The sequence below is a fragment of the Musa acuminata genome, chromosome BXJ3-8, assembly GCF_036884655.1.
Source record: "Musa acuminata AAA Group cultivar baxijiao chromosome BXJ3-8, Cavendish_Baxijiao_AAA, whole genome shotgun sequence".
Classification (NCBI taxonomy): domain Eukaryota; kingdom Viridiplantae; phylum Streptophyta; class Magnoliopsida; order Zingiberales; family Musaceae; genus Musa; species Musa acuminata.
In genome coordinates, this window is record NC_088356.1 from 42,954,502 (window position 1) to 42,968,869 (window position 14,368).

The window sequence follows — 14,368 nt, forward strand, 5'->3', positions numbered from 1 at the left end:
AACTAGCATCCCTTCCCGAGGGCACGACCACCTCGTCATCCAGCTCATTCTGCAAAAGGCTCTCGACTTCGACCCATCAATCTAGCCGACTCATCAACCACAGTATATTTATTCGTTAACCGTTTATTTGACAAAGCAACGTATTGAGATCAAATTCCGCCTCCTTCACTTACAAATCAATTGAAATCCAATACAATTTTGATGTCTATTTTTCGATAAAATAGGGAAATGTTGTTAATTTTGGGTTGGTCAAAGGAGAGACAGAGCAACTTTGACTTGTTTTATTTAAGTGGTCACAGTCCGATGGTTGGTGTCACGTCTTCTATTTATCCACCCCACGCTGAGTTGTTTGTCCCGCGACCCAAACATTTCATGCGCCACGTCAGCCTCGTGACTTATCTCATAAATCATGTCTTTGTTACACCCATCAAATCACAACTAAACTTGTCCAAATTCATTATTATTATTATTATTATTGATATACTATTTAAAACTTTTAAACAATAGAAGGTTCGAAATTTTATGTTTCGATTTTTCGGCCGATCGAACCGAGTCAATTAAGACAACTAAAAAGTAAAATAAAAAATAAATATATATTTTTAATGTATTCTTTAAACATGATTGGATTCGAGCAATGAGATCGATAGTGGACGATGGAATCTTTCTGCATGGGACGGTAAGAGGGGACGAATTTATTTATTTTTTTAAATAAAAAATACTATACGAGAATAAATAAAAATAATAATCTTAATTGAATAAATAAATATGAAATTGGTCAGACTTTATAGTGTTATAAGTTATATTATACATGAAAATGAAGTGGCATTCGATGAGATTAGGGCACGCAGGTAAATATCAAAACGAGAGGTGGTCCGAGATAAAGATTAATAATGGATTAATTTTGAAGCAAATAATATTAAGTTAAATTATTAATAAAGAATTAATAATCTAAATCCGACAAGATGTGGAACTACCATCTGTCATACATGTACAAACGGAACAGCCAACCACAAAACCCAAATAATGCCTTCTTCCCCCTTTCTCTCTTCCTATTCCCATCTATTGCCTTCCTTTTCCATGGATTCCTTCCTTCTCCCGTCCAGATAAAAAACGACCGACACACCTCATGTCCTTCCGGCACTTCCTACCATCGCTCTGGTCTCCCACCACCTCCGCGCCATCTCTATCTTGAGCTCCCTTAGCGACTTCACCGCGAGGAGGAAGAGGAAGGAGAGAAGAGAGATAAGAGGAGAGGATGTCGGTGCTCGGGCGGTGCTTGGGGGAGAGGCGGGTGCGGCAGCTGCATCGGGCGCTCCGCAATGGGCGGCTGACCCTGCTCTGCCTCGTCATGACCATCGTCGTCCTCCGAGGTACCATCGGCGCCGGTCGCTTCGGCACCCCGGAGCAGGACCTCCACGACATCCGCCGCCTCCTCCACAGCCATCCCCATCACCCCCACCGCGCCCTCACTGAGCAGCAGCCGCAGCATACCGATTCCAACGGCGCCGAAGAGGAGGAGGATCCGCCGCGCGATCCGTCGAAGCCCTACTCCCTGGGCCCCAAGATCTCCGATTGGGACGAGCAGCGCGCCGACTGGCTCCGCCGCCACCCGGAGCGGCCGAACTTTCTGGGCTCCACTAAGCCGCGCGTCCTCCTGGTGACGGGATCCTCCCCGAAGCCCTGCGAGAACCCTGTGGGCGACCACTACCTGCTCAAGTCCATCAAGAACAAGATCGACTACTGCCGCGTCCACGGCATCGAGATCTTCTACAACTTGGCCCTCCTCGACGCCGAGATGGCGGGCTTCTGGGCCAAGCTGCCCCTGATCCGCTCCCTCCTCCTCGCCCATCCGGAGGTGGAGTTCCTGTGGTGGATGGACAGCGACGCCATGTTCACCGATATGGCCTTCGAGCTCCCCTGGGAACGCTACGCCCCCTTCAACCTCGTTTTGCACGGCTGGAACGAGATGGTCTACGACGACCGCAACTGGATCGGCCTCAACACCGGCAGCTTCCTCCTCCGCAACTGCCAGTGGTCGCTCGACCTCCTCGACGTCTGGGCGCCTATGGGCCCCAAGGGCAAGACCCGTACCGAGGCGGGCAAGGTCCTCACCGCCTTCCTCAAGGACCGCCCCGTCTTCGAGGCCGACGACCAGTCCGCCATGGTCTACCTCCTTGTCACCCAGCGTGACCGGTGGGGTGACAAGGTCTACCTCGAGAGCGCCTACTACCTCCACGGTTACTGGGGCATCCTTGTTGACCGCTACGAGGAGATGATCGAGAACTACCACCCGGGCCTTGGCGACCACCGCTGGCCCCTCGTCACCCACTTCGTCGGCTGCAAGCCCTGCGGCAAGTTTGGGGATTATCCCGTGGAGCGCTGCCTCAAGCAGATGGATCGCGCTTTCAACTTTGGGGACAATCAGATCTTGCAGATGTACGGGTTCACTCACAAGTCGCTCGCCAGCAGAAAGGTGAAGCGGATCAGGAATGAGACTAGTAACCCGCTGGAGCTGAAGGATGAACTGGGGTTGCTGCATCCGGCGTTCAAGGCCACCAAAGTCACTGGCACAGCATCCTGAGTAACTTCTTTTTTCTTCTGTACCTCTTGTTCTTTTCTAGTTAAATTTAGAGCTATTGTCATCATGGGAGGCTTAATTATCTAAAGATATATTTATGTTGTATTGGTGTTCAATATCAGAGAGTTCCTGACATATGAATATGCATCAAGGATAGGAATAGTAATCTTCTTTTATTCCATTTCTTTTATTTGTTGCCACTTGCTTATCCTTGACGATCCTCAGATTTATTTGTGAAAAGAGATTATTGTCATCTTTTGGTTTGGACATGAAGTAAAGTCACAGACAAAAATAACAGTATGTTGTCAGTAGAAATATAGAGTTTTGTTGTAGATGTTCCTCTTTCCTGCAAAGGTTTGTTTGTTTTGTGAAGTAAAGGAGGACCACTGTAGTGTTTGCTTGGATGCTACTTGTCTTGCTATTGACATGGTCAGGTCCTTATACCCAATGAGCACCTCAATGTGTCACTTGTTTCATTTCTAAAAATGATAGTCTGCATAAACTTTATTTTGTCACAATACATGAAGCAAAGGTCACAAGTTGTTATGCTATACAGTCAGATCTGCTTGTACAATTATTGTTATGTATTCGTCTGTTTGTTCTGTTCAGTACAAGTTTTGAGCTTTTGATAGATGAAGGTATTGGATAAACCACTGGCGCCATGGAATCTAGTTTTAAGTCATGTGTTGTGACCTATCTGGTTATTGTTACTCGGATCCTGGACAGTATTTCTTCGGATTCAAATGGAAAAGTTCAGTTCTTAAATTGATTTTATTGGAAAAGGAATATACAAGAGCTCTTTTAATTCTCTTCTGGTAGTGGCTAAACATCAGCTCTCTTCATTTTTCTCCATAGAAGTTGAAATCTGTCATGTTATGCAGAGAATTGAGCTCTTTTTGCAATATGTAAATATTTCTGTTGCAATTTTTCGTCTCATTGCTACCATTGAATCCTAATATTTAAATGATTATGGCAGTCTTGTTGATTTTGTCAGAGCTCCATCTTCCTATCTTCATGTTAATTATACATCAGCTCTCTTCTTTCTTTTGTTATATATTCGGAGAATTGGGATTTTCTTTTTTTGCAATTTGGCAACATATCAATGGAACTTTCCATGTTATTGCTACCACTGAATCCTGACATTAATAGACTATGAAATTCTCATTGATCATTTCAAGTTTTTACCTTCCTTTCATAATCTTGAACACACTATTAAAAGACTTATGAAATTCTCATTGACATTTAGTGGCTTCTTTGCTGATCCATGCTAAGATGTGCATACTAATGATCAGTGAGATGTACCTATTACAAGCCAAATTACTTTTCATGTAAGTGTCAAGTCCTGATCTCTTATAGACTGCCAATTTTCTTAGTAGTCTTCTCAGTTCTCTCATACCCAGTTGTTGTTCAAATTGTTGAGCTAATAAAGAAGGTATTTTGCCAATAGAAGTTAATTTTATTGTGATCTGAGAAAGTTATGACCCTAGTTGTGCATTATTTTATTTTTGTCGCATGTTACACCCAAAAGTTATAGCTTCCGACAGACAAAAATACCAGGCAAGCCACTAGCATCATGACATCGAGTCCTTGTTTACGTTTTTGAACTTGTGAAGTTCAGCATTGTTTTATTCTATAAAATTATGATGTTTGCTGTACTTTCGATGGGGCTTGCTGGCTTTTGATGTATTAATAACAGACTTATGTATTCTTAAAATATGTTATAGGATGATAAAATTTCCATTGGAGCTTATGATGCTACAATAATACTAGTTTGAAACTAGAGGGGAAGCCCTGATGCCATGTTAAGGTTGTGACCTGATTTATCAGGATTTGAGTCATTGAAACATAATTTTTAACTTGCAAGGGTTAGGTTGTGTACACTGACCTCCCATGATCCACATGCACCTCAGTACCCCTTTTTGTTCACTAGTTTGCAACCTTAGCTTCTTGTCTATTTTACTGTCATCATACCAGAGCGTCAATTCTTTCCTGAATTGATTCTGCATCTTTTGAGTATGAACTTTTCAAGTTCATTGATCAACACGGATAGGTGCATGCAAAAGTTAGGAAAGGATTATTCCGATTGTGACCTGCATTTTTAAGTAACTTTCTCATGTAAATAGCACATCCTTGACGTCGCATACTGTTTCAAAATTCTGAAAAACTTGTAGACTCTATTAGGACCAGCGGTTTTAAGCCGTTCTGTACCATGGAGCATCTAAGCTTGTTTTCTGCCCCAAAATGGTGAGACGAATCTTCTTCTCTGCTAAGTAGGCTAAATCATCTTTTCCCTTGTGCGGCATTCCAAATTGTTCTTGTATTCATTTTCTTAGCTGTTTGGGTTATATTGACAGGTATATTTTCCTCTCATCACATTAAAGCTTTGATTTTATACAGAATTGCTTTTGAATCAGCTCTTTAAATTCATTGATTGATGTGGATAGGTGCATGAAGAAAAGTAGAAAAATAATATTTTTAATTTTCACATTACAAGCAGCTTTATGAAAATGCAGTCTTGATCTCACATAGCAGCTTAAAACCTATCTGCTACAAGGAACATTAGGCTTTTTTTTATTTTGACCCAAAATATGAAAGGAAAACTTCTTCTCTGCTAAGTAGACTAAATCATCTTGTCCCTGTTTTACATTCCAAATAATTCTTGGGTTCATTTTCTGAAACTGTTGTTAGATTACTTCCTTTAATGAGTCCCCCAGTTGTAAGTCCTAATAACTAGATGCAAACAATATATCTTTAAACTCTGTAGAATCTGGAGCTTTGTAGCTTTTATTGTGAGGCGTGAATCTTTTGTTAATTATAACTTTTGTTACATCCAGTTAGTCTTCTCTATGCGAAAAACATTTTCTTATTAAATAAACAGTATAAATCTCTTTTAACCCAAATTGTATAATTGTATAAGTGCTCCAAATTTTGTTCATTTTAGGACATTTATTGAGTTTCTAGCTTTTTAGCATTAAGTATGGGATTTCAGTATGTGTGATATAACCTAAATGACACTCAAACAAAGGAATTTTCAATGCTGTTCACATGCATGTCTCATATTAATATGCTTATATGGCAATTGGTTGCATTCAAGGCCCTGAGATTTAATGACTGAACTTGAGAGACCTTTCTTCTTTTGTTTGATTGCATTCAGGTTTCTACTTTGTGCTTTTAGTTACCTACAAAATAAGTGATAATTTATATTTGCTATCAATCATGCTAGGAAACTGAATTATTTGTCACATTTAGGGGCATGCATGATAAATATTTCGAAAATCAAATTATAACAACACGATAGACTGAGCATGCTCAACATCTGTCTTTGATAATGTTCTTATCAATCTATCAAATTGTGCAAATAATTTTTACATTTTATATGCATATGTTGCATTTACTCAGTAACATTAGATCCTGTCAGGTTCTAGGTAACTATGTTGTAATTTCTAAAGGTAATTTTTGTCTCATGGAGACTAATTTCTGATATTTAGACTAGTAGATGATTCTCTCAGCAACACTTCAGAAATCCATCTCATAATATTTATACTACTTCATCAATTTCCCTAAATTAATCTCATTTCTTCATATCACTTGTGATATAGATCTGCTGTTAAGGTAGCATTCAGCAGTGAAAGCTGTCATAAGAAATATCTTTCGATGGTCATATGCATGTATTTATTGACTTCCGAACCAATATACTAACAAGCTCTACGTGCTTATTACATATTAAGACTTCAGCCTTCTTACAAGCTAAACCAGACGTGGTGTTCTCAAGCGACAACCTTGCACTTTCCACTGATCGGCTCCCAAATGGCCGGTAGGAGAAACCTCCGGCCACCGGCGCCGAAAGCGTTAAAGCTGGCTTCGCTCTTGTCATTGATCAACAGGTTTCCGGGATTCCCCGGATAGGCACCCTCCCCGAATATTCCGGCGCAGGCGGTGGCGGCCTCCAGTGGCGCAAGCCGGTCGCCCTGGTAGTAGCCATCGCGGAATGGGTTCGTGACGGCCCCAGCAATCACCGTGGCGATGTTGATAATGGTCCCGTCCACGCCGACCCCGTTCGGCGCCACCAGTGGCGGCCCCGGCGGCCCGTATGCCGGGGCAGCGTACGGCCATGCGCAGAGGCCGGGGCACTGCGTCCTCGGGTCTCCGACGTGGGCCATGACCACCCGTTTCCCGGTCGGCATCAGAACCGTGCTGTGGAAGCCGCATGAGCTCGTGCAGAACTGACCGACGGTCACGTCGGAGGACGTCAGGACCATATAGACGCCGGTGGCGTCGAGGGGCAACGAACCTTTCACCACGGAGCTTCTCACCAGGTCGACTAAGTTGGAACGGGTGAGAGATCGTCCCAGGGAGTAAGCCCGGTCGGATGTCTGGGCGGCGACCTCGACGGTTGCTGACGCAGGCTTCCCGGTGTAGTCTTTGTACTGTTGCACGGTTGACCACCATTTTGACACAGTGGGTTGCGGCGAAGGCGAAGACCGAAAGGAGGCGAAGAAGTCGGAGACGGCGGCTCGGTGGGCGGCGGTGAATGAGCCATACCATATGATATAGATGTGGATGGGTGAGCTGAGGAGGGAGCCATTGTGGTAGTGGAGGGTGGTGGAAAGAGCGGCTAAAGAAGAAGTTGGTGGTAGAGCCAAGGAAGCAAGGATAAGCAAAGTTGGAAGCATGGTTGTAGTGGACTTGGCCATGCTTTTTAAGTGTGGTCTTCATGTTTCGGATGTGGCTGCCTCTTTATAGAGGCTTGGAGTTTGGGACTACATGGAGATTGGTTGCTGAATCAATGATGATTGATTGAAGAGATATTGTTTACAATATTTTTTCGATTGTTCTGAGTTTACTATAAAGTATTTCATAAAGATTCTAGTTATACAAAATAGTGACTCTTAGATAATATTTATCATATTCCTACTATCACATGCTTAGTTGAAATTATTTAAGTTATAAGGCACCGTTGCATTATCCATAGTTCTGAACGAGTGATGGAAGTCTTGATTTTTCATAAAGAGGATAGCTTTATAAGTAATTCGGTAAACACTTGGTATGTAAGAGAGAAAGAAGAAAATAATAACTTTAGAAGGTAAACAAATAGTTGTAAGTTTATAAATGACTACTCATCATGTGTCAGACACGTTGGCAGGTTCTTATAGGTTTTACGTGCGAATTTGTGAATCTAATTAATGTCCAATATTATCCCAAACTTCTATCTAGTCTTATGTCACTTGGGTGATTCTATGGTGCTGAGATGATTGATATTTTGTACCATAATACAATATATAGAAAACAGACACACGAAAATTGGACCATTTTAGGATAGTTTTATCTATTCTAGTTTTATCCCTACAAACTATTTTTGCTTATAATTTTTAAGAAAAAACATATAAAATAAAATAAATATGTCGTCAAACATATGTATAAGCAAACAAAAGTGACGAATGACTCATAGATGTAGGTGTTGCGAGTGCACGACGATCATCCGTGATATTCTCCCCCACTTAAATTGTCAACACCCTCATTGACGTCTTGTTGGGAGGCTTTAATAATTGTTTCTTCGTGTCGTAGGGCACCTTTAGGCTCTTAATCGGCTTCTATCCGGGGAAGCTTTTACCACTTCACCAAGTACTCAATTTGCTCTACACCAGTAGCTTTGTCATGTAATCCACTAAATTGACTTCAACTCGCTTTTCATAAAAGGCTTTGGTAGGGGGTAGACAGAGTTGGAATACTTCAAAAAGCATCTTATGGATCTGAGTAGTAGATTTTAAAGTTACTTACATGGAAAATATTATAAATTTTGAATTATGTTAGCAGTTGCAACTTGTAAGAGATATTACTTATTCCATTGATAATTGGGAACTTGTAAGAGATAAAGTTACTTGCAAGGGCCCTTCCTGTACACCAATTTCTTATGGACTTTATGTCTAAAAAAATAGAGTGATACTGGTTGGAGCTTTACTAGTATCAAGTTGTCGATTGTCCATTTCTTTTTTTTTTACTGCCTTCTCCAAATAAAATCAAATAATATTTACATTTCGATATCATTCCTTTATAAAGTAAAGTGATATAGTAATATTGCTGGTTATTATATGTGACAGTAGGGACATAAAAGAGTCATGTGATATATACTAAATTTGATCTATGTTAATCTTGATTAGTTTAAGTCATATTCATTGTTAAACTTTAAAATTTCAATATAATGAGTAGTCTAAGACTCTTTTTGGAATTTGATATAAAAAACAATGGCACATAAATAACCCAGTGACACATCAGTTTGTTCGATTGATACATCAATCGGAATTTGGCCCCATGAGATTGGTAACATGGCACCAAGAAAGATACTGATTCGATGTCGATAGTTGACAAACCTGAGCTTAGAACAAGCGGTTATACTGTAACCACAGCTCTTATAATTTGGCATACGATCTCACAAATTGTTGATGATCAAATTACTCACATAATTTGTAAATAAGACTAACTTATAAATAAAAATTGATCAGCTCTGAACTCACTAAAATTAATCTTCTATATTAAAAATTCATGAGGAAAAGAAATAATCTTATAGAATACAATCTTTATGATCAATCAAAGACATATTTAAGTTGGAATCAGGATTTGTCCGGTGTAACATCACTGGTCCTACTAATCTAATGAAAGATTCGATCGAAGACTAATCTTCGATATGCTAATCGAGACAAGGAACCTACTCTACCTCTTCACGATAAGCTACTTGTTGCCGGAGCAAATTAAGATGACCTTAGTCCAGCTAGAGGTCAATCCATGTTGCTGAAGCACGAAAGATCGAAATAGCTAAGTTATTCAAGGATTGAACAGTGATTGATGTGTTGGTGGTCGAATGAAGTTTTCAGCAGATTTTATGTTAGGATATGACAGAGTTATCAATCAGAGTCTAATATAGGTACACAGTTTGCATGAACTAAAAAACCCTTCCTCCACCTCACATATGATTGTCATTATAGCCGTGAGGGGCTTAATATGGTCAGTGAATTGGATATGGAAGGATTTGCTGTGAAATCAAACAAAAAGTGCAATCACCACAAGGAGTAGTGTGCTTGCAAATTTTACGATTTTAATTGGATCACACGCAATCTCCCTTTGGAATTGCATACAATCGAATGAGAGAATTGATAAGGTGGCTCCCAGAGATCCATCCATATGTTGGTGCTGTGAATGCAAAATATGGCCATTGATTAGTTTAAACTTTTAGAATTTATTCTAGATAAGCTTGTGTGCAAGAGGGGATAAAGATTTTGATTATGTTGCCTAGCATTGAAATCTATACAATTTAATTATTAGAGAAACATTCATCGTCGTACCATATGCATCACATACTAAAGGACGAGAGATTTTATTCAGATTAGTAGTGTCAAGATATCAAATGATTAAATTGTTGAGGGAAGATCTCTCGTATTCATATTTGATGGTGTGGTTATCGATGATGTCTCTCTCAACTCGACTTGATCTTTGGATGTTGTTAGGAAGTGATTTACAAGAAGACGAGTGAATACTCGAAGATACTCGTATAAGGATTGAGATAAAAAAGTGGAGTCACGATTGAATAGTAATTAACTTTGATAACGATATGATTATCATATCATTGGGTCCCACCTCTGGTGTCGATTAGGGGGGTTGAACTTTCCAACTATCAGTATTCTTATCATTTAGAAAAATATTTATTGTTTTTATTTGGAGATGACGGTATGATTGGGCTTCTCGGACTTTAAGAGGTCTTTATCATTTTTCGTGACACATTTGATGTGTTGACGGATTAGGCGATGCTCGTTTTCTCTCACATTACCATTTAACCACAGCGTAGAAATAGAAAGAGAACTGAATGAAGTTAATCTCACTCCCAAGATGAAGCCCTCACACCTTCGTTGACAATGAAATCATTTCATCGGAAAACTTATGGCCTCGTAATACTCATGGAAATTAATTCAATTCATTAATCCATCCATTTCTAATCTATCCAATTAGATCAAACTAAATATATGATATTTTTTAAAAATAATATTTTTATTTGATTTGAGAAAATAATTTTTCTCTATGATATTCCTGCTTGATTTATAATTTTTAATAATATTTAGTTTTAAGTAGATATTGAAGTTATTATACATGTAAAATATCCCTAAACTAATCGCTACTACAACAAGAGTTGACCTTTGGAGAATCGTCCATTTTGATTTCAATCACCATTCCATTTGGCCAAATCACGACAAGAATCTATTCAAATATTTCGTTCATTACAACCTGAAGAATCGAGGATAAGCAACCATCGCATGCCAACTGTGCGCATTCCATTCATGGACGAGGCGATCTTCCCACCGCTGGCCTCTAGATAAGAACAAAACCCTCCGATCACCCCGACGGCATCAGAATAGAGAACTGTAGAGGCAGCTAAAGCTCCAGAGATCTAGAAATGGCAGACCGACTTGTCTACTCTCCGCTTCGGACTGCCTTGTTAATCTCGGTCTTGGCAGTCCTATCAAGTATTCTTTCTTCCTCTCTTCCTTCCTCTGTTGTAGTGTTAACTGTATGTACAGTGACTGTGTGGATTACCAACTCGTGTTTCTGCGTTCAGGCGTGCATGGCATCGGCGTCAACTACGGTTTGGTTGGCGACAACCTACCCAAGCCCAGCGCGGTGGTGGATCTCTACAAATCCAACAATATCGATGGCATGAGGATCTTTAATCCAAACCATGACGTCCTCGAAGCCCTACGAAGATCCAACATCACACTCATCGTTGGCGTTGAGCACAAAGATCTCCAACCTCTGGCCTCCGATGCTTCCGCAGCTACCAACTGGGTTCAGACCAACATAGTACCCTACTCGCCCAGCGTCTCCTTCCGCTACGTAGTCGTCGGCAACGAGGTCATCCCCGGAGATTTGGCGCAGTACGTCTTCCCCGCCATGCAAAATATCCAAACCGCACTCGATTCCGCCGGCCTACAAGTCAACGTCTCAACCTCGGTCGCGCTATCTGTTCTCGGCTCATCGTATCCTCCCTCCGCCGGTGCTTTCACTCCGGAAGCACAAACCTACATGAAACCCATCATACAGTTTCTCGCCGGCGGTGGATCCCCGCTCCTCGTCAACGTGTATCCTTACTTCGCCTACAGAGACAACGCTGATCAGATCGCGCTGTCCTATGCCCTGTTCACCTCCGAAGGAGTGGTGGTGACTGATGGAGCATATGGTTACAAGAACCTGTTCGACGCAATGCTGGATGCGACCTATGCGGCGATGGAGAAGGTGGGAGGGAAGGATGTGGCCGTCGTGGTGACCGAGAGTGGCTGGCCATCAGATGGCGGCTTTGCAGCAAATATCAGCAATGCTCACACATACATCCAGAATCTGATCGATCACGTTGGGGAAGGAACACCAAGAAGACCTGCACCGATCGAAGCCTACATATTTGCCATGTTTAACGAGAACCAAAAGGAAGCAGGAACGGAGCGAAACTTCGGTCTCTTTTACCCGGATGAGCAACCCGTCTACCCATTAAGCTTTGTTTAGCCAAAACATGGTGGAAGAACTCATTCCTATATCTCAAAACGCAAAACCATAAGGCACCGGAAGAACTCCCAAAATTCTGGTCCTTCAAGTCTCGCACTAGGGAATACCCATGTTTAGGAAACTTAGAAGGGTTATCTTTCTCGATGAATCAACGCTGTTAGGGCTCACCAAATAAAGAAGATATTTTCCAATCGAATAATGCACTTCTTATTATGAACATCGGCATCTGTGTGCCTTCACATGTGGATATATCAGTTGTAATTATAGGGAGGAGGGGAGATGAACTTAGTGGTGAGAATTGCAATGAAGAGATAAATGAATCTGTATGTGAATCATGTCATATAAGAAGAATTTAGTGATACGAATATTAATCTTACTAGTTCTGGGGTTGTAGTGATGTGAATGCTGCTCCAACAAGGAAGGCCTAAGCCGATACGAAGGAGACACCTCGAAGGAATAACTCATATACGAATTATGCACTAAAATATATTGTTCGGGGTTTGGATCCAAATCGAGTCTAGAGTCCGAGCTCGTCATAATAAGCTTTGGAGTTAAGGATGAAGTGGTTTTATAAGGTCTCCTATAAAAATCACATATGATGCTTAAATTAATAAAGAAATTGGGGAATTCATAAGAAGAGGTGGTGTACACTCAAATTATTCGAGATAGTCATAGAAAAACACCTTAGGCCTTTTTATGGAGAGCTTTAATAACTATAGGAATTAAGCGAGGAGTTAAAGTATAGAAAATCGATGGTACTTATTAGTCATTACTTGATCGTGACAACGTTAATCAAATTGTTAAACATTACGATTAGTGCAAGCAAGGTCTATGTAAATAGGGCAGGGGAGCACGACTATCATGTTAGGATGATTAGGTTCTTGAGGTGGCATTGAGTCAGCATTAATGTGGGCATCACACTTCATCGACGTATCGATTGATAAGGTATTTGATAAGACATGATGTGGTGTTGGATCATCTGTACGTTAAAAACTCATTCTTATCTACGAGGCCACACCATAGTTGGTGGGTGTTGTTACCATCGTTATAGTCACTCAAGAAGAGATCAAGAATATTTTATGATTGAATTCAAGGATGTTTCATGATTTAAAAGGGTACATATTGACATTAGCTTTGACTCGATGACTGGCTTGCTAGCTCACTACCAATTGGACGTTGATGTGGGCAGAGAAATGCCCACATCCCCCTTCCCTATGACAGACGGTAGGGCAACAACCTTTCACTTTCCCATATTACGATTTTGGGATACAAGTCGACTACCCGGAACAGTAACTCCCTAGTGGCAAAGCCTATATGCTCCTTTCCTAGTTGATTGACACAGTCGATCGCCTTCTGCTTATTTCGGGTGACTGCCAAACAAGTGACACCCCCATAGTTGTCCCATAGTTGTCCTTCGTTGACAATGCATTACATGGATCGTACCATCTCGCCGTCTAGGTAAATGAGTTACAAAGAGGGTATACGGGCTCGTCCCCATCAATTATAAATCTCCCTTCACATACTGTCTAGGTATAAAAGTCGATCTTCAAAGCAAGAAGAGGGGATTGGACTTAAGACTTCTACTATTCATACTATTTATGCACTATACATTCTTCCTAGTTTACTTGTCCTCGTAGTGCCTCTCATGTGAATGGTTGGACATTCCTCTAAATGCAAATCTCAAATGCCCGCTCTTTTAAATGACTTCTTTTCCTATATCTTCATACATGTTTCTCTCAAACGGTCATACGTGTTGGTTACCTTCATTGTAGCCTCCCCCATGTTTGTATACCAAGTATTTCTATATGTACTTGTCCTACTCTAATACCAAATGTCATGAATTTAGTTGATTTTGCTTAAGTCATGCGACACACTTGCATGTCTGTCCATAAAGGTTAATCTCTCTGAAACCTCCCATGGTCCCTTAGGATCTATAAAAGAGAAAATAAGTTAGAAAAAACGTTTCACTCGGGATCCATAAGTAATTATTTTAGCAAACATTTCATAACCAATGCAAATTACATATATACTTTACAAGATCTGAATGATCGCACAACAAAGGGTCCAAAATGGTCAACTATAGATCAAAATACCCACAAGTGCTCATATAACACAACATTCATTTACAATAGAATCATTGTCTAACAATGAGGTATTATCAACCATCAAATATTCCGTGAGCAGATCAATCAGTGAACTTATTCTCCAATGAAGACCTGCACTGTAGTCTTAGTGTCCATATACAAGCAG

General features: G+C 40.8%; 3 protein-coding genes across 3 annotated transcripts; 2 read left to right on the top strand and 1 right to left on the bottom strand.

The window, feature by feature from the left end:
• Positions 1–1,019: 1,019 nt before the first annotated feature.
• Positions 1,020–2,759, top strand: LOC103995306 (probable xyloglucan 6-xylosyltransferase 1). The gene has a single exon (XM_009415866.3). It carries the CDS (start codon positions 1,256–1,258, stop codon positions 2,579–2,581), a length of 1,326 nt encoding a protein of 441 aa, XP_009414141.1. The 5' UTR covers positions 1,020–1,255; the 3' UTR covers positions 2,582–2,759.
• A 3,586-nt stretch (positions 2,760–6,345) lies between these two features.
• Positions 6,346–7,272, bottom strand: LOC135644220 (protein PHOSPHATE-INDUCED 1 homolog). Its single transcript, XM_065161688.1, has one exon. It carries the CDS (start codon positions 7,270–7,272, stop codon positions 6,346–6,348), a length of 927 nt encoding a protein of 308 aa, XP_065017760.1.
• Positions 7,273–11,199: 3,927 nt separating this feature from the next.
• Positions 11,200–12,221, top strand: LOC135645075 (glucan endo-1,3-beta-glucosidase-like). The gene has a single exon (XM_065163141.1). It carries the CDS (start codon positions 11,279–11,281, stop codon positions 12,116–12,118), a length of 840 nt encoding a protein of 279 aa, XP_065019213.1. The 5' UTR covers positions 11,200–11,278; the 3' UTR covers positions 12,119–12,221.
• The last annotated feature ends 2,147 nt before the right edge of the window (positions 12,222–14,368 follow it).